Below are 18,348 nucleotides of genomic sequence, written 5' to 3'. Positions count from 1 at the left end.
TCATTTTCTCTTTTCTCTTCTCTCTCTCTCTCTCTCTCTCTCTCTCTCCCTTTCTCTCTCTCTTCCGTTTCTCGCTTTCCACCATCATTATCATCGTCCTGGTAGTTTCATCCAACCCTCCCAGTAGTTTCCTCTTTTCCCTCCTGAGGTGTCCCTCGTCGTTGAATCCAAGACAACCAAGCACGACATCGTCTCTTCCCCTTCCTTCCCTTTTCTCTTTTTTTCTCTGTCTCTCTCTCCCTTTCTCTCTCTTTCTCTCTCTCTCTCTTTCTCTCTCTCTCTCTGTCTTTCTCTCTGTCTCTCTTCAATAACGAAGCGACTCCATTCGTGCTCCCGTCGCGACGCACGGCTGCACTCGGCTTCGCCTCCTCTTCCAGGCCTCTCAACGCGCACTCGCTTTCGACACGTCGAGCAGACGAGAGTGCTGCAGAGCCCGAAGGATCAAGCTGACTTTACTTACAAACGTGTACGAAACGGAAGAAGAAGAGTAAGAAGACAAATAAGAAGAAAAAAAGAGATAGAGAAAGAAAGAGAAAGAAAGAGCGAGAGACACGATCAGCTGTTTCCGTGGAGCTTTTTTCTACTTGCTGTCAAAGAAAAGAAGAACTGCGACAATGAGGGAGATCGTACATCTGCAAGCAGGACAATGTGGCAACCAGATCGGTGCTAAGGTAAGGATAGTTCTATTATTGAATAATTCTCAAATAGAAAATTGAAAAAATATTTCATTCGATCCGATATATTCGACAGTAATTGATTGAGCACATACTGTTTGTTTCGAAGATGATTGGAAAATTGTAGGAGAATTTTTATTGATCGTACTCAATGAGTTAGGGTATTTTTATAGAGTACGGTTAAAATATAGAAGGAGGGAATATCAAGTTTGAAAGAAACCGATCGAACATTTCGTTTTCAGAAGATCTGTAGAAAATTTTGATGAAATTCTTGCTAATCATGAATAATGTGTCAGATTTTCCTAAAGGATAGTTAAAAAATAGAAAGAGAGAGAGATCAGCGAGTTTGAAAGATGTTCAATCAAATATTTCTAGAGTTATCAGAGATGTTTTAGACAATTGTAAGAAAATTATTATATTAATCATAAACGGTGAGTTACGTTACTTTTTCGAGTAAGACAATTACATAGGACAGTTAAAAACAGAGAGAGAGAGAGAGAGAGAGAGAGAGAGAGAGAGAGAGACAGACAGACAGATAAAAAATATTTCGTTTAATGCATAACAAGTTCGAGGAAAATTCGATCAAATATTTTCGAATTTCCGAACTTATCGACAAAATTGAGAAAATTGTAGGAAAATTCATAGTAATTGTAGGCGGTAGGAGTTGGTGGTTTCGAGTCGATCGATAGACGGGTTACGCGTGAAGCGAGCAACTCGATGAAATCCCGAGAAAGCAGTGATGAGTCCAGCGGTTAAATACCGGCTGTTAGATATTTATAGTTGATAAGAGTTATAAAAAAAAAACAGAATAAAAGATATGATACATGTGTGTGTGTGTGTGTATGTGTAAATGGGAAGAAGAGAGATCGAACGTTTACGTTTCCCGTTGATTTTGTCGTGAGAATTACGATGTGAAAACAGAAATAAAATAAAAGTTTAAATGAAGTATTGACATGGTCGTTACGATGTACTTACAGTATTCAATGTTTATATTCGATGTTGACAGATTTAAATTTGCACGTATATATATATGTACGTATGTATGTACGTATGTATGTATATATATATATATATATATATATATATATATATATATATATATATCTCAGACCGTTTCATTGTCGTACGAGTTTAGTATAATTGTAAGCTTTCGTACTTTGTAAGAGTTCGCGTTATACACGAATGAGCAACGCGGTCGTCGAGTAACGTTACGTTCAACAAAAAGAGTGATTATTCCTAATTATTACCTTCTCCTTAATCTTACGCTCTTACAAAGTAGAATTTTAACTAACACAATAATGTTCATAGCAGCTATATGTTGTATTTTTTAAGATCGTTCGTTCACTTAGGAACAAGGTCGAACGTGTAATAACATAAGACTTATCGTTGATCGAAGTAAAATGAATAAGAGAGAGAAAGAGAGAGGGAAAGAAAAAAAAGATCGATTAAAAATAAATGACGATACTTTCCTTCATTACACGAAGATCTTTTGTATGAGTTCACGGTGGTATCAGATCGAGCTTAATTAAGGAATTAAGAAATTAAGAACGAGGCTGCAAATCGATTACTTGCCGTACTACATTTTTCTCTCTTCCTTTTTCATCCATTCTTTAATACTCGGATAATTAACGTTAATAAGAAAAAAAAAGAAACAAAGAAAAGTTCGAAAAGAAATATGAGAAAAGTATACATTTGTTTTTTCATCCTGTTATCATGTTCACTATCAAACAGATTTACACGTAGACATGCACGTGTATAATAAGTAGAAGAGAATTTAGTCGGAGGCGCTTTAATCGAATTAAAGATAAAAACGGCGAGCAATAAGATCGAATTTAAAGAGACTCTCGAGTTGATTCTCTCTCTCTCTTTCTTTTTTTCTTTCTTTCTCTCTCGCCACGCCTCGTTCGACACTCGTTGAAGGGTCTTCGACTTTGTGCGGTCGAAGCGTGTAAAGCGATCCATGTTTTAATCGTGAACGAACGGAAGAGAAAGAGAAAAAGAAAGACCAAAGGATAAAAGTAGAAAGAAACGAAGATCACGAGACACTTAAGATTCTACGTTAATCGTCGTCTACTGTCCAATGGCGTACTAGCAAGGGGACCGAAATAAACTCATTCCCTGTACTCTTTCACTGAACATTTTCTTCGTTCAATTTGAAAAACAACGTACCTAATGTCACGTATGTACTTGTATGTACTTTGTTGTACCTGTTCTACCTGTTCGAGCTCATTGTAACGTGACTTCGTTTATAACGATCCTATCCTACATATAAAGTATCTAATTCTTGTTTTTTATTTAAGAGGATCCTAAAATATTTGTTGCATGTTATTGTTGTCAATATTATTTGAAACAGCGATGAAAAGTTTTTCCGTCAAAAAACGTTGATTAGCTTAGATGAAGTTAAAGTTCTGCTTTGGCGTATAACGTCGATAGAATACAAGTATAATAATTAAAGTATCGTACAATTTTGTAAGAGAATACACGAGGAGGAGTCGTTCTTTTACTACAATACTCTCATACTCCGAGGTAGGTTCATAATATCTTGTAAATTATACCTTACAGGATCGCAAAAGACTATCTCTTTTGTGTTGTGAAAAGAAGTTTTAATGAATTTTAACATTCTTTAAAGGATGTCTTTTATAATCTGTAATTTCGTTATAAAAATAAAATTGTTATATAACGGGACATTATTGACGAACGTTAAAAATTGTAGAAAGAGTTGCATTTATAAATAATATTATGTTTGATTTATTTTTTTTTTTGTTCGATAATGATAAAGAAACGAAATAAAATCAGGGAATAAAAATATAAATGCGACGATACCGAAGGAAAGAATTTATAAGGAAAGATTAAGTTGGTTCTTATCATCAAATCTCCATGGCAATCTCACTTCATCGTAATTTACTTGGAATTTCTTTCTTCTTCTATGACGTATTCTATGTTTTGAATAAATATCGGGTCTACACGTCTTCTGGTGAGTCACGGTTAATACATTCCCGACCAAGCTATTCTTAATAGATAAAGAAACATTGTTTTCGTAAATTTTTATCGAGAATAGAAGAGATAGAGGGAGAGAGATAAAAGCAAGGATAGATAAATCATTGAAAATTGCAAATAAAATTTAGTAAATCAATTAACAATATTTGTGCAATCTTAATAGAACTAAATCGAATTGTTTGAATAAATTATAATAAAATGTTGAAATAACGAACGATCTTAATAATAATGATTTTATTGCAATTCATTTAATTTTTCTTTTTTTATTAATCATTCGTATCAATATATACAATTTAACGATATATTCTTTTTTTTTTTAATTTGAAAATAGTCGTAGATAAATGAAAATTACGATTTACGAAAAATGTTTCATCTGCAAAATTCTTTTACCAATGATTAAAACGACAAATTTTAGTCTTAGAAAGTACTATTTATAAGACCGAGTTTTAAGCGTGCAAACATCGGCGAAAAGGTCGTAAATGAGTCGACGAGTAAAAAAAGGATGTAAAAGCCATGGAACGCGACGAATCCAGGCAACGAGATTAGAACGTTCAACGTACTTACTGGAAAGGAGAGAAAGAGAAAGAGAAAGAGAAAAAGAAAGAGAAAGAGAAAGAGAGAGAGAAAGAGAAGGAAACACTCGAGAGTCGAGTGTATAGCACGCAATATTTGTCCTTCCTCAAATAGCAAATTTCCTTCTATGTGTCAACAACCTCGCTATTTCCTTTTCATTGATTGCGTCAGTCGAATTAGATTATTCGCTAATACTATTTCTAATCTTCTAATCGCATTTTGATAGTCGTCTACGTATATTGACGGGAAAGGAATGGACGAACATATCGATCGTTGTTTCTCTGTAGGAACATGACGAGCAGAGAAAAGTTGAGTCACGCTCTCGCGACGTTGCTGTGCGAGAAAGGACAAAAGAGAGAGAGAAAGAGATGTAAAGGGAGGTAAAAAGACAATGAATCCACGAGAAAATAGTGCTAACGGGTTCCATTTCTTCTGACATGCACGATGCGAGGTACCACGTACTGAGCAGGTATTAAAAAAAAAATAAAAAAGAAAGAAAGAACAAAAAAGAAGTAGAAACAAAAAAAATAAATCGTCTTTTTTTATCTTCCTATTTCTTCTTTTGTAGTCCTCTTTTTTCTCTTTTTCACTCTTTCTCTTTTTCTTTCTCTCTGTCTCATTATTATTGTCTCCACTCGGAAACAATCATGTCTGAGAGGAAAATGAGATGGACTCTTGTATTTTTTTTGTTTTTTTTTTTTGGGCGTGTAGAATAATTAGCCTAAAATTAAAGGGACATGACGGTTTACCCTTGTCACGAGGACACCCTTTAATTTAATATACATAAATGTATATAATTTGTATACTTATTCTGTATACATAAGAATATTTTTAAATGTATATTTTTGAAATGAACGAAGAGTAATTCGAGGTCAGAGATTATCCGCGTTCCTGGTATATAAATTCGAGTTTGCGGACAAGCAGATGGTTGCTGCCTTTATGCGGAATAGAAATGCTTGCTCGTAGTTGCTTTGGGAAAGATGAAAGGTAGATATAGCTTCAGCTCACTACACTATGACATATGGCTCGCATCAGGGGAGTCCTTTCCATCTTTTCTTTCTACTTGATATTGAGAATGATTCTGAAATATTCTGCAAAGGAGAGATAAGATTTCTTCTTAAAATAATATTTTTCTTAAAATAGTAGTCTACTTATATATAACATTTTTTTATATAATTAATTATGTCGTTTATAATAATAATAATAATAATTATTATTATCATCATTATAATAACTATTATTATTTAATTTAATTTGAAATGAATCAATTTATTTAATTATATAAACACAAAAATAGACATTTCGACGTGACTCAGAATGAAAGCTCGCCGATCGCTCGTTCTTCTTTCTTTTGAGAGAAGCCATGTACGCGCGCGCATTCAACCTAACGAATAAAATGAATTATACGCTCGAGTTAGTAATTAGTTTCGTAGAGAAGGGATCATTATGAACGAGTAAATTCCTTCTCTCGAATTAATTAAAATGAGTCATATCTCTGTCGGATTCGATCGAATCGATTGTTACACAGCAAATTGAATTTCTATGGAACAATCGAAAGACATTAACAATAAGCACGTTTATTTGTCCAAAGGCTCTAATTTTAATCGATAGGAAAGACTTTGTAATTCCGAAAAAGAGAGAGAAAAAGAGACAAAGCTTTGGCTCGCTTGGACGATAGTAAGGGAGAAATGAAAGTTTTATTAGCTCTGGCTATTCTTTCTCTCTCTCTCTCTCTCTTTCATGTACGGTTCTCTTCGTCGTCGTGGAAATAACACGCGGTCGATCGGCCACCATTGTTTTCCGCATGGAAGAATTTAACGATCTCATCTACCAAGAAGAAAAGCCACAGTGTGCTCGACCGATCGAACTCGTATAATACGAGCTATAATCTCTCTCGTGCTCTCTCTCTCTCTCTCTCTCTCTCTCTCTTTCTTTCTCTATCTCTGTCTTTCGAGCTAATAACTCGTGCAATCTCGATGTCGGTCTCGGATAAACGAAATATCGCTCTAGAAATCACTCGACCGCAGGCGTCTAAGGAGATAGACGAAACGTTGTGGTAGACCGAGGAAAAAGAAAAGAAAAAAAAAAATTCGAAATTAAAACGAGATATGTACGGGGAAGTATGAGATAAATTACAGGCCACGACCGGTTACGGTATTCGAAATAGAAATATTGCTGTGTACTAAGCGTTAACGACTTTACTTCGACCCTTTATGCGTTTTCTACGACCTCAAATCTTGCATATTAAATGTTTTTTATTCTCTCTTTCTCTCTCTCTCTCTCTCTTTCTCTTTTTCTCTTTCTCTCTCTTTCTACGACCAATTATAGTTTCCGTGACACTAGAAAATTGTGGCAAATTTTACGAGCGTGACGAGTCGAAGTAGCGCTTCGGTCTCTTGACGAAGAAACCTCCTTTCATGTAATTATGTTTGTCTTTTCTATTAGCTTTACGGTTTGGTTATTTTATGTTTCAAGTATGTACTTTCGTGGCTTTTTAAGTTTAATTTTTAAAATAACGGTACCATTAGTTGACTTTATCAAGAAAGAATGCTGATATTTTTCAAAAAAAAAAAAAAAAGGAAATAATAAATAAGAGATATTAAGTAGAGAAGATGTTTCATTTATAGTTTTTATAATTATGTCTATTATTTATATCGATATGCATTGATAGTAAAAACAAGTATTTGTTTCAATAAATTTTTAGTTTTATAATATAAAAAATTAAATAGTTGATTGGACATATATTTTATTTTTATATTTATAGTGACGTTATTTCTATGTATTTATTAATTTTTATTTGAATTTTTTGAAACGAAATATAAAATCTCGGTAAGATAAAAGGCTTTGGATATCATTCATGGCACGATATTCATAAAATATTCATAAGGAATCGCGTTACATGTATATCTGCCGAGATTGGAAGTGAAAGTCACAGTACACAAGTAGAATTTTCGTAGGTTCATCGGCTCAAGGAGGATGTCGCAGACGTTGCGACCAGCTATTAATAGAAGGGTGAAAATAGTTAAGACGCCGGACAAATGGAGAAGAGAAAATGTTTAAGGGAGGGTGAACACGAGCCAGGGGGCATGGCCCGCGTTAATTTCGTGCTTTTCTATTTTTAGATGAGAGTTCTGTTATCCTTGTCCCCGAACAGTAAAAGAGAATCTAATTTATACTTAGCTTATTAATATATAATTTTCTACAAAAAAAAAAAATGTACATCGTTACTTGGTCGATATCGAAAGAGAATATTTTCATGTATTTATCATGTTTTAATATAAATCAATTTGCAAAAATAATATGATCGTTTGTATAAAATAAAAGATCGTTTATTAAAAACAGATGATTTTAATTACAGTTTTGGGAAGTGATCTCCGAGGAGCATGGTATCGACCAATCCGGCATTTATCATGGAGATAGCGATCTACAGCTGGAGCGAATCTCCGTTTATTACAACGAGGCTACCGGTAAACGAAACTTTCTTATCTTCTCTATTTTTTCCTCTCTGCGTTAATCTAGATCATTAAATCCCTATCATATTACATTATTTCTTATATAAAAAATAATCATTAATTATTATAATCACAAGCTAAAGACAAAAGCATTTTTGAAAAATTGACGTGCAAAAGATATCATCCAGGATTACCACATTCCATTTAAAGTAAACGCTTTAAAGTAAAACAAAGAGATAGATATAAGATTGATGAGATATATTATCATTCAGGATACTCGTCGGTGTTTTATATCATTCGATGCGTAGTTCAAAGTAATGAATTGACCTCTTCGAAGAACCTCTTCTTTCATCGAAGTGGATCCCTATTTCTTTTTTTCCTTGACTTAGTAATTCGTTAAAATAGAAACTACCAGAAAGTCAGAAAGATAGTATTTATGTAGTTTTCCTATAAACACACATATACGTACACATTATATATACTTATATTCGTACGTGGAATGGAAGAAGAGAACGAACGGGAGGAACGCTCTCGCCAGTATTTAACGACCGAAATAGACGCTTTGTACATTTTCACCCCTTGGCAGTCTCGACGAGGACGACGACGCCTGCCGACGCCCATCCTCGACTCTCTCCTTCTGTCTCTTTCTATTTGCCCTTCTTGTTTCAAGACGCTCGCAAAACGAGTTACATTTATTCGCTTTCCTTGTTTTCTTTCTCTATAACTCAGTACGTCTTTCTATAATACATTTTTTTTTGTAAATCGAATTATCTTTACGCATTTGCTATTATTGTCTTATCACTGTGTTTTATTCGTTGATAACTCGAGTTGATTTACTTTGTACTCTTATTGTTAATTAAATTAATAATTATTACGAATTTTCTTTAATCTTGTACAAATTGAATTCTGAAGATTTGAAGTTTTGATTGCACGGATTAATATTGATGTTACACGCCAATTAAATTCCTTAAGCATAACTATGAGTAGGCAAGGAAGTATGTAGAAAATCATGGTAAATATTTGAGACATTTGTAGGACGGTCATGTACATGCACAGACTCGTCTTCTCATGGGTATTCCGTTCGTAACAGCTTACAGGATGTCCAATCTAACTGCTCATTGGATATTTAAAATAACAGTATAAATACATATTCTTATGATAAAATTTATCGAGACTCCTATAGTTTTCTAATTATCATCAGGAATGTCTTTATCAAATTGATGCTTGATTTAATCTTATCTTAATTAAAAGAAATTAAATGTATTAGGAGTGACAAGATTCAAGAAATCTCGCGTTAACGGTGTGTATTTTTTAATTAAAGGACGGATTTTAATTAAATTTTCTTCTTTTCTTCCGGGCGCTAACGAGTTAATTAAATATCGATTGATATCTGTTTCTCTAAATCATTATGAATTAATTTAATTAGAGTTTAATATCGGAGGTAAAGCAAAAGAAAAAAAAAAAAAGCTTTGAAATCTATTTAAAGACAACACGTTCGATTCGTCGACCAAAAATGGTGTAACCTCTCTGAATATTCAGAGTTCATTCGCCGAATTTGATACCTGTTCACTATGGACGTCAATCGATCGAACGTTCATCATGCTTATTCATAAAGTCTTTATTTGTTATATACAAAATGAGTCCTTGCATTTTGAAGAGAGACGAAACTTCCTCTCGGCAATTATTTTTCAAACTCATATGTTACATTTTATTAAAAATCAATAATATTTTGTTGAATATTTTCGTTTTGTAAAAAATCGATAACGTTCAAAGTATCGTTAATACTTAGGTCTATCTTATTTTTTATCAAAAATAGACTAGGATTTGTTAACGATATATTCAAAGTATCGTTAATAGACCCGTTTCGACATAATCCTCGCAAAAGTTCGATGAGACGTTACTTAGTAAGTTTTAATTATAATCTTATACACCGTAACCAACAGAATTTAATTAGTAAATATTTCACATTATCAAAGGAAAAACGAAGAAGCCATGGAAGCATATGAAACTCGATTTACTATTAATACGTATACGTACTGAATCAAAATCTTCATCTAAATTTATTTTAAATAATTATATCAGACGAGGAACTCTGCAGTATTTTCAGATATCTTCGAACGATAATTCTCGTTCATGTAAAGTTTTACGTTTTAGTGCGTCCATTATATTAAGTGTAATATCCTTTAATTACGTATTCCATGATAATGTTGCGTAGCGAATTAACGAAAAACTTGTTGCGTTTCATTCTGCGAAATTAATATCTAAAACAGGTTCTATGTAGTATCTTGCTAATTATTACATCGCGAAATAATTTTATAAATCGACCGATGAATCTTTCAATTTAATATACCTATTAAACAGTTTTGTTTACGAGAAACATATACGTTTAAATGTCACAAATAATTTATTTTATTGTTATTTATTTTCATTCTATCTTATCGTCCCAAGTATAGATCCGAGTAAATGCCTACTTGTAACTTTTTTTTTTAAGGGATTCGACGTTCGTGTCGCCTGCAGGCACGTCACGTAACGCGTACATGCAGGTTTAATCAGTCGATGGAAGAGTTTCCCACTCGATAAATCGCACGTGTACGTTCTCAGAAGTGCATGCACCTGGAGCAAACTTAGGGGAAGTTGTTCGGTGCGAATATATGATTTATAATTCAAAATATATATAGACATGTGTGCGTGTGTCATTCTAAGAATACTCCATTTTTAATAAAATGTTATCTCTTTCTTTCTCCTCCCACTCCTTTCCTCCCTCTTTTTCTTTTTTTTTCTTTGGCTGTCTGTTTTCGTCAATTATATCTCGTTGCAATTTTATGCACAAAACGAAAAAAAAGAGTCACCCCGTATATCTTGCACGCAATCGACCAGTGACTCATTTGCAAACGATGCAGGCACGCGGGTCCAACCGTATACGCATTTCCGTCGACCGTTAAAGTCTCTGATAGGAGTTTTCGGTAGAATAATAATAGAGGTTTGTGAATTAATATGTAGAACCTATCATCCTGTAATTACGATGACTCATTTTTAGGACTCATTTAATAAATAAAGGTCACGAATTAGATTAAGAAATTAATCAATAGATTACTTTGATTGGACATCAAACTAATAGATAGAATCGTCAATAATTCATTCTCATATCTAAAAAAGAAAAGAATTATATAAAATTAATATAATTATAACTTAGGAAATAATAATCTTCGAGTATGAACGAACAATTAATTTATGTCAAATGAAATAAGATATATGATCGTGTGATCGTTCAAAGTTTGATTTTAGACTTTTTAACGAAAAGTTGATTAGATTCATTCTTTTTACAGTGGCCACATCGACGAACGGTGGGAAATATGTTCCTCGAGCGATTCTTCTTGACTTGGAACCAGGTACGATGGATGCAGTACGATCCGGAGCATACGGGAAGTTGTTCAGACCGGATAATTTCGTCTTCGGGCAGTCCGGTGCCGGTAATAACTGGGCCAAGGGTCATTACACCGAGGGAGCCGAATTGGTGGACTCGGTTCTCGATGTAGTGAGGAAGGAATGCGAGAATTGCGATTGTCTCCAAGGTTTTCAGCTGACCCATTCGCTTGGAGGAGGTACCGGATCCGGTATGGGAACTCTTCTGATATCTAAGATTCGCGAAGAGTATCCTGATAGGATTATGAATACTTATTCGGTTATGCCATCGCCAAAAGTCTCTGATACTGTGGTAGAACCATATAATGCCACTCTATCCGTTCATCAATTGGTTGAAAACACCGATGAGACTTATTGTATCGATAACGAAGCTCTTTATGATATCTGTTTCCGTACTTTGAAGGTCTCCAATCCTAGCTATGGTGACCTAAATCATCTGGTCTCGCTAACTATGTCTGGTGTAACAACCTGCTTAAGGTTTCCTGGTCAACTTAATGCAGATTTAAGGAAACTCGCTGTCAACATGGTACCCTTCCCTCGGCTTCACTTCTTCATGCCTGGTTTCGCACCTTTGACATCTAGATCTATGCAACAATACTCAGCTCTTTCGGTACCCGAGCTGACGCAGCAAATGTTCGATGCTAAGAACATGATGGCTGCCTGTGATCCCAGACATGGAAGATATCTAACCGTTGCTGCTGTATTCCGTGGTAGAATGTCCATGAAAGAAGTTGACGAGCAGATGCTCAGCGTACAGAATAAGAATAGCTCGTATTTCGTCGAATGGATTCCGAATAACGTGAAGACCGCTGTCTGTGACATACCACCTAAAGGTTTGAAGATGTCATCGACCTTCATCGGAAATACCACGGCTATTCAAGAATTGTTCAAGAGAATTTCCGAACAGTTTACTGCCATGTTCAGGAGAAAGGCCTTCTTGCATTGGTACACGGGAGAAGGTATGGACGAGATGGAATTTACCGAAGCTGAGTCGAACATGAACGATTTGGTCTCCGAGTACCAACAATATCAAGAAGCTACAGCAGAAGAGGATTTTGAAGCTGAAGAATGCGCTGACGACTTCGAGGCTTGCGAACAGGAATAAAATGCGAGTGTTCCGATATTTCTCCATCTTTATCTTCATCCTCTCCCTCTCCTATTTCTTCTCTTTCTTCTTCATACTCCTCTTCTTCCGAATGAAAATGTAAAAATATCAAAGGGATTGTCCTTTGATACTTTCAAACGTTCGTCATGACACCTTTTTGATACTTTTATACGATTACGTACGTTTTTAATAATCAACGATCGAAACAATCCTAAAAGACGTACATTTCATTCGCGATAATGTCGGAGTCGTCGAAGATAATGTTTAGAAAGAATTTCAAAAGATTTAATACAATGCTATGGTATACTTAAGATTTTATATGTATTTTCTGTGTTCGAATTTATCGATCGATCGAACAATACTGATTCGTGAGCATTGATTAATTCATTTAATATTTATTCCCAAAGAAACATCGAATTCGTGCGATGGATTTTAAATAAAATTTATATAAGGCACCGATGTGATCGTACTTCGTTCACCGATTGAACGCCAAAGCGATCTTACCAAAAAGAAAAAAAAAAAATGACAAAAATATGCTTCTTTTTCTTTCTATCTCACTTTCTCTCTTTCTATTTCTTTCTTGTTTTTAAAATATATGCTCGCAAGCATCGTTTAATTGCGATGAATGCTTAGGACGTACTACGGTTTTTTTTATTAAAAAAGAAAAGAAAAGGACAAAAAAAAAGAAATATACAATTTTTTTAAGGACGTCGTTTTTCGTACAACGACAATGCTTATCTTTATCTTTTCCTGCCTGGTAGTTTGTATTTTACGAATCATTTGTTAATTTTTACGAGCGAAATTTCAATTCTTTTTTTTAAGGAATATAGGTTTGTTAGGGTGGTACGTAGGTGCATATTATATAATCTTTATCACTTTGCGATATAAGTATATATAAAATCACCGAGAAAAGAAATTCATAATCGTTCGAGCTGCTGTTAGTTTCATTATTATTATTGTAAAAGGAAGACGATCAAAATATAATACTTATAAAAAAATCAATGATGAGATCACTTTATCCCTCTGTTTCTACTGAAAGTATAAACAATATCGATTCAGAAATAAATATAAAAGAGTTGATATTATTTATTTTAAATCTTTTACATTTATGAGATCGTTAATTTAATTTTATTTTATTCCTAATGAATTCTCAATCTACTGTTTCTTGATCTCCTTCACGATAAATTATTTCCTCCTCTTCGAAGCTCGTTTCAGTAGGAGTTTCTTGATATTGCTGATACTCTGAAACGATATCATTAACGTTGTTCTTTGCTTCTGAAAACTGATTCAATTCCATTCCCTCGTTAGTGTACCAATGAAGATAAGCCCTTTTTTCAAACATTCCGCTGAAAATATTTAGTATTTTTTTAAAACATTCTTGAATAGCTGTGGTGTTCATCACCATTGTGGCACTCATGCTAAGTCCACGTGGTGGAATATCACAGATCGCTGTCTTTATATTATTCGGTATCCATTCGACGAAATAAGAACTGTTTTTATTTTGAATGTTCATCATTTGCTGTTCCACATGCTGAAATCATAACAAGATAGAAATTAGTATCGGATTTTATCAGACAGAAAATTGAAAGAATTAATACTCACCCTGGTTGACATTCTACCTCTAAAAATTGCAGCGATTGTTAAAAATCTACCATTCTTTGGATTACAACGAGCAAACATTGTTTTTTCATCAAACATTTGTTTAGTCAATTCAGGTACCGAGAGTATTTTGTAAGGAGCCAGTCTTTTTGACATGAGAGGCACATAACCTGGCACAAAAAAGTGTAATTTTGGATAAGGTACCATGTTTACTAGAAGTTTTCTTAGATCGGTATTCAGTTGTCCAGGAAATCTGAAACAAGTTGTGATGCCAGCCATGCAATTGGATATCAAATAATTTAGATCACTGTACGTAGGAGAGGCGAGTTTCAAGGTCTCGGTACAAATGTAATGTAGGGCCTCGTTGTCCATGCAAAAGGTTTCGTCATTATGATCTATGAGATGGTAAAGAGATAAAACGGCATTGTAGGATTCCACAACAATGTTAGACATTTTTGGAGTTGGTAATATGATGTAAGATTTTAATATTCTATCTATGTATTCTTCTTTTAATTTTTGTAATAAAAGAGAACCCATGCCACCACCGGTGCCACCACCAAGAGAATGAACTAATTGAATTCCTGATAATTGTAAACATTTTTGAAATATTTTCTTTGTTAATTTTTTCCTTTTTTTTCCATATTAGACAAAATTTATTGAATGTTTGATACCTTGCATCAGATCGCAAGATTCAGCCTCTTTTCGAACAAGATCTAAGGCTGTATCAGCTAACTCAGCACCTTCGGTGTAATAACCTTTAGCCCAATTATTACTAGTTCCAGCTTCACCCGCTACAAAATTATCCGGATTAAATAGTCTACCGTATTGACTGGATAACGTGGCACTTATAGTACCTGGATCGAGATCGACTAAAATGGCTCTGGGTATAAATTTGTAATCTAGAAATACAAGATACAAAGCTTACTTTTTGACAAATTTTATTCAACACTAGATTTACGGAATCTGCTAATTTGAAGGACTTTAAATTTTACTAATAAAATTACAGAATTCATCAATATTATTTTTTAACAATTTACATTAATTGTGATTGATGCAATGACATAAACTAATGTTATCATGGAAAAACATTTAATATATTTTTTATATTAATATGAGGAGTTTTAGTAAATATAAGTATACAATTGATCTACGTAAATCTAGTGTTAATGATATTGGTAATGTTAAATTTTTATTTGACGAATTATCAATACCACGTCCTTCAGTAAAGTACACATTTATGCGTTGTAGTTGAAGGTCTGATTCTCCTTGAAAAATTCCATCACGTGTCAGTCCGTGTTCGTCCGAAACAACTTCCCAAAACTAGGAAGATGATCTGAGCGTTAATAAAAAGAAAAAAAAAAAAATAGAAATTCTCTTAATATATAAATGTAAGGGTAAAAATTAACGTAACCTTACTTTCGTCCCAATATTATTTCCACATTGTCCTAATTGAATGTGTACAATTTCTCTCATCGTGATTTTTAATAAAATTTTCAAAGATTATAATGATCTATTCTAAATGTGACGTATAATTTTTAAGCCGAACTATAACATTTTTTTTTAATTTTGTGATAAAGGTTAGATGTATGTTTCAAAACGCTTCCATCCCTCTCATTGCATGATTCAGGTAACATTGTGTTACTTGTCGATAACTTTCGCAGTAACACTATTCAATTTCAAAAATATCTGTTTTAAAAATTTTGTAAAATTATATCAACGTAAAATGAATTTTTCGATCATTAAATAATTCTTTAAACAAAATTCTATGTTTAGATTTAAAAAATTTTCTCAGTTATTATATTGACAGATTTATTGATCCTAAATCAAAGACCCGCAATAATTGAACGAAGTGATTCAACTGTACTTTCTTTTTCTACGTAGACGTACAACGAACTACGATCTCTATGATACGCAATAATAAAGTGTTTGTCCTCGGGGCTCCGACGAGATAATACGTGATTACCAATTTTTGTCAAGGCCTTGGCTTGATCAATCCCAGTTGACCAGAAGGACGATAGCGAGTTCGATAGCGAGCCGCGGTAAATGTTCGAGTGTTGGTCACACGAATGCATGCCTATGATCACTCATATTATTATTATTAACAGCTATATTTAAAATATCGACTTTGATTCACGTTAACTTGTTCAAGATATCAATATTGAACGTATTCAGTTGCGTTAACATTTTACATTAGAAATTTAAGATTATTTTAACGCTTGTTCGACAAGCGGTTTTAATGCAGATGTTATAAATTAGATCAATCCAATCTCAAATAGATCTTTAACACGAATACATCCTTACCTTTTTCATAGATCTTCGTTATAACTCAATAAAAAATCAATTACTCGAGATAAATAATCTATTCGACTAACAAATCTCTTATAATTCCATATAAATCGTATATAAAAACTTATAAATCTCTTAAAAAATTCGAAAATATTAAAACGGAATAAATGGATAACAAAAGTAAAATAGATATCGAAAAGTAAAAAGAAAAAGATATAAAAAGTTTCTTCGTTGTATACAGTTTCCTTGTATTCCTATCCGATCGGGATCATTCAATGTTCGGTTTTACCGAGCATCTTATTATTTATCTTCGATTTCCTCCTCCTCGTCGTATTCACCTTCGTCTTCAGCCGTAGCTTCTTGATATTGTTGGTATTCGGATACCAAATCATTCATGTTCGACTCTGCTTCGGTGAACTCCATTTCATCCATTCCTTCACCGGTATACCAATGAAGAAAAGCCTTCCTTCTAAACATCGCCGTAAACTGTTCTGAGATCCTTTTGAAAAGTTCTTGAATGGCAGTGGAATTTCCAATAAAAGTTGCTGACATTTTAAGGCCACGTGGTGGAATATCACATACAGCTGTTTTTACATTATTCGGAATCCATTCCACAAAATAGGAACTATTTTTATTTTGAATATTAAGCATTTGTTCGTCCACTTCTTTCATCGACATTCTACCACGAAAAACAGCAGCAACAGTGAGATATCTTCCGTGTCTAGGATCACAGGCAGCCATCATATTCTTCGAGTCGAACATTTGCTGAGTCAACTCAGGTACGGTCAAGGCTCTGTATTGCTGATTACTTCGAGACGTCAAAGGTGCAAAACCTGGCATGAAAAAGTGTAGACGTGGAAAGGGTACCATGTTGACGGCCAGTTTTCTTAGATCAGCATTCAATTGTCCTGGGAATCTCAAGCAAGTAGTCACACCGGACATCGTAGCAGACACCAGATGATTTAGATCACCGTAAGTAGGTGTAGTTAGTTTCAAAGTACGGAAGCAGATGTCGTAGAGAGCCTCGTTGTCGATGCAGTAAGCTTGATCAGTGTTTTCAACGAGTTGATGAACGGATAATGTAGCATTGTAGGGCTCGACGACGGTGTCAGAGACTTTAGGCGATGGTACCACAGAAAAAGTGGTCATTATCCTATCAGGATATTCTTCGCGAATTTTCGATATCAAAAGAGTGCCCATTCCTGATCCGGTACCTCCACCCAAAGAGTGTGTCAGTTGAAAACCTTGAAGACAGTCGCAACTTTCTGCTTCTTTTCTTACTACGTCCAAGACAGAATCTACCAATTCTGCTCCTTCGGTGTAATGACCCTTGGCCCAATTGTTTCCAGCTCCTGATTGGCCAAAAACAAAGTTGTCCGGTCTGAAGATCTGTCCAAACGGGCCGGAACGTACAGAGTCCATTGTACCAGGTTCAAGGTCGACTAAAATCCCTCGAGGTACGTATTTCGGGCCGGAAGCCTCGTTGTAGTACACGTTGATTCGTTCCAATTGTAAATCCGAATCTCCATGATAAGTTCCTGTGTTATCGATACCATGTTCGTCGGAGATAACTTCCCAAAACTATAAATTAGTAAATATCGATTTTGTCATGTTGTTTAATAACGATCGATGAAATTGACGAAATGTTAAATCGAGGTTATATTTGATGTCAATTATACTCTATAAACGATTTGTGATCCGATTAGTATGTTTTACGATAAATTTCAGCGTCAGTGAAAATTTCAAGATAATGCTTTGAAATTTATAACAATGAATTATTATGATTTTAATGGTTTTAACGACAAACCTTGGCGCCAATTTGATTGCCACATTGGCCAGCTTGAATATGTACGATTTCACGCATTCTGAAATTTTGAACGAATCACTCTGAGGGATGAAAAAAGGAGGTGTTGAGCAAATCGAAGATGTTCTCTTCGAAAATGGTCCCAAAGATGTTCGATCGATAGGAAGCACAAGGAACGAATAGGTGTTGTGGAAATGACAGATTAAACACAAACAGACGACTGTTTGTTTCTCCTTAGCGACGGTAATTTAAAAAAAAAAGGATTCCATGGACGAAATGCGGCATGATTTGATTTGAGTTTTTGAATGATTTCACAACGGGTTATTAGATTTCTTTTTATGTATTCTCGCTTTAAGTATTACAAATGAAGAGTATCGAAAATAGCTCGTTCGTTCGACGATTTTCTCCTCGCATTGTAATTTCGATTTGGTCCAT

The 18,348-nt window shown here is 34.3% G+C and overlaps 3 protein-coding genes across 3 annotated transcripts; 1 reads left to right on the top strand and 2 right to left on the bottom strand.

Moving 5' to 3' along the window:
- The first annotated feature begins 521 nt into the window (after positions 1-521).
- LOC127072571 (tubulin beta chain-like) lies at positions 522-13,206 on the top strand. The gene is made up of 3 exons (XM_051013084.1): positions 522-671; positions 7,603-7,711; positions 11,023-13,206. Exons 1-3 carry the CDS (start codon positions 615-617, stop codon positions 12,222-12,224), a joined length of 1,368 nt encoding a protein of 455 aa, XP_050869041.1. The 5' UTR covers positions 522-614; the 3' UTR covers positions 12,225-13,206.
- A 164-nt stretch (positions 13,207-13,370) lies between these two features.
- Positions 13,371-15,296, bottom strand: LOC127072357 (tubulin beta chain-like). Its single transcript, XM_051012791.1, has 5 exons — positions 15,240-15,296; positions 15,035-15,143; positions 14,495-14,722; positions 13,827-14,404; positions 13,371-13,755 (listed from the first exon to the last, which is right to left on the bottom strand). The coding sequence occupies exons 1-5, from the start codon at positions 15,294-15,296 to the stop codon at positions 13,375-13,377; spliced, it is 1,353 nt and encodes a 450-aa protein (XP_050868748.1). The 3' UTR covers positions 13,371-13,374.
- LOC127072495 (tubulin beta chain-like) lies at positions 14,651-18,098 on the bottom strand. The gene is made up of 2 exons (XM_051012953.1): positions 17,917-18,098; positions 14,651-17,690 (listed from the first exon to the last, which is right to left on the bottom strand). Exons 1-2 carry the CDS (start codon positions 17,971-17,973, stop codon positions 16,410-16,412), a joined length of 1,338 nt encoding a protein of 445 aa, XP_050868910.1. The 5' UTR covers positions 17,974-18,098; the 3' UTR covers positions 14,651-16,409.
- Positions 18,099-18,348: the final 250 nt, after the last annotated feature.

The sequence above is a fragment of the Vespula vulgaris genome, chromosome 1 (genome assembly GCF_905475345.1).
Source record: "Vespula vulgaris chromosome 1, iyVesVulg1.1, whole genome shotgun sequence".
NCBI lineage: Eukaryota > Metazoa > Arthropoda > Insecta > Hymenoptera > Vespidae > Vespula > Vespula vulgaris.
This window is presented reverse-complemented; position numbering and strand designations above follow the sequence as displayed.

Bases quoted from the DNA above. Each gene is read 5' to 3' on its own strand.
- LOC127072571 (XM_051013084.1), top strand. From the start codon at position 615: ATGAGGGAGATCGTACATCTGCAAGCAGGACAATGTGGCAACCAGATC. The intron at 672-7,602 runs GTAAGGATAGTT...TTTTAATTACAG, and splicing joins GCAACCAGATCGGTGCTAAG to TTTTGGGAAGTGATCTCCGA. The intron at 7,712-11,022 runs GTAAACGAAACT...TTCTTTTTACAG, and splicing joins TTATTACAACGAGGCTACCG to TGGCCACATCGACGAACGGT.
- LOC127072495 (XM_051012953.1), bottom strand. From the start codon at position 17,973: ATGCGTGAAATCGTACATATTCAAGCTGGCCAATGTGGCAATCAAATT. The intron at 17,691-17,916 runs GTTTGTCGTTAA...ACTAATTTATAG, and splicing joins GCAATCAAATTGGCGCCAAG to TTTTGGGAAGTTATCTCCGA.
- LOC127072357 (XM_051012791.1), bottom strand. From the start codon at position 15,296: ATGAGAGAAATTGTACACATTCAATTAGGACAATGTGGAAATAATATT. The intron at 15,144-15,239 runs GTAAGGTTACGT...TCATCTTCCTAG, and splicing joins GAAATAATATTGGGACGAAA to TTTTGGGAAGTTGTTTCGGA. The intron at 13,756-13,826 runs GTGAGTATTAAT...TTATGATTTCAG, and splicing joins GAGGTAGAATGTCAACCAGG to CATGTGGAACAGCAAATGAT.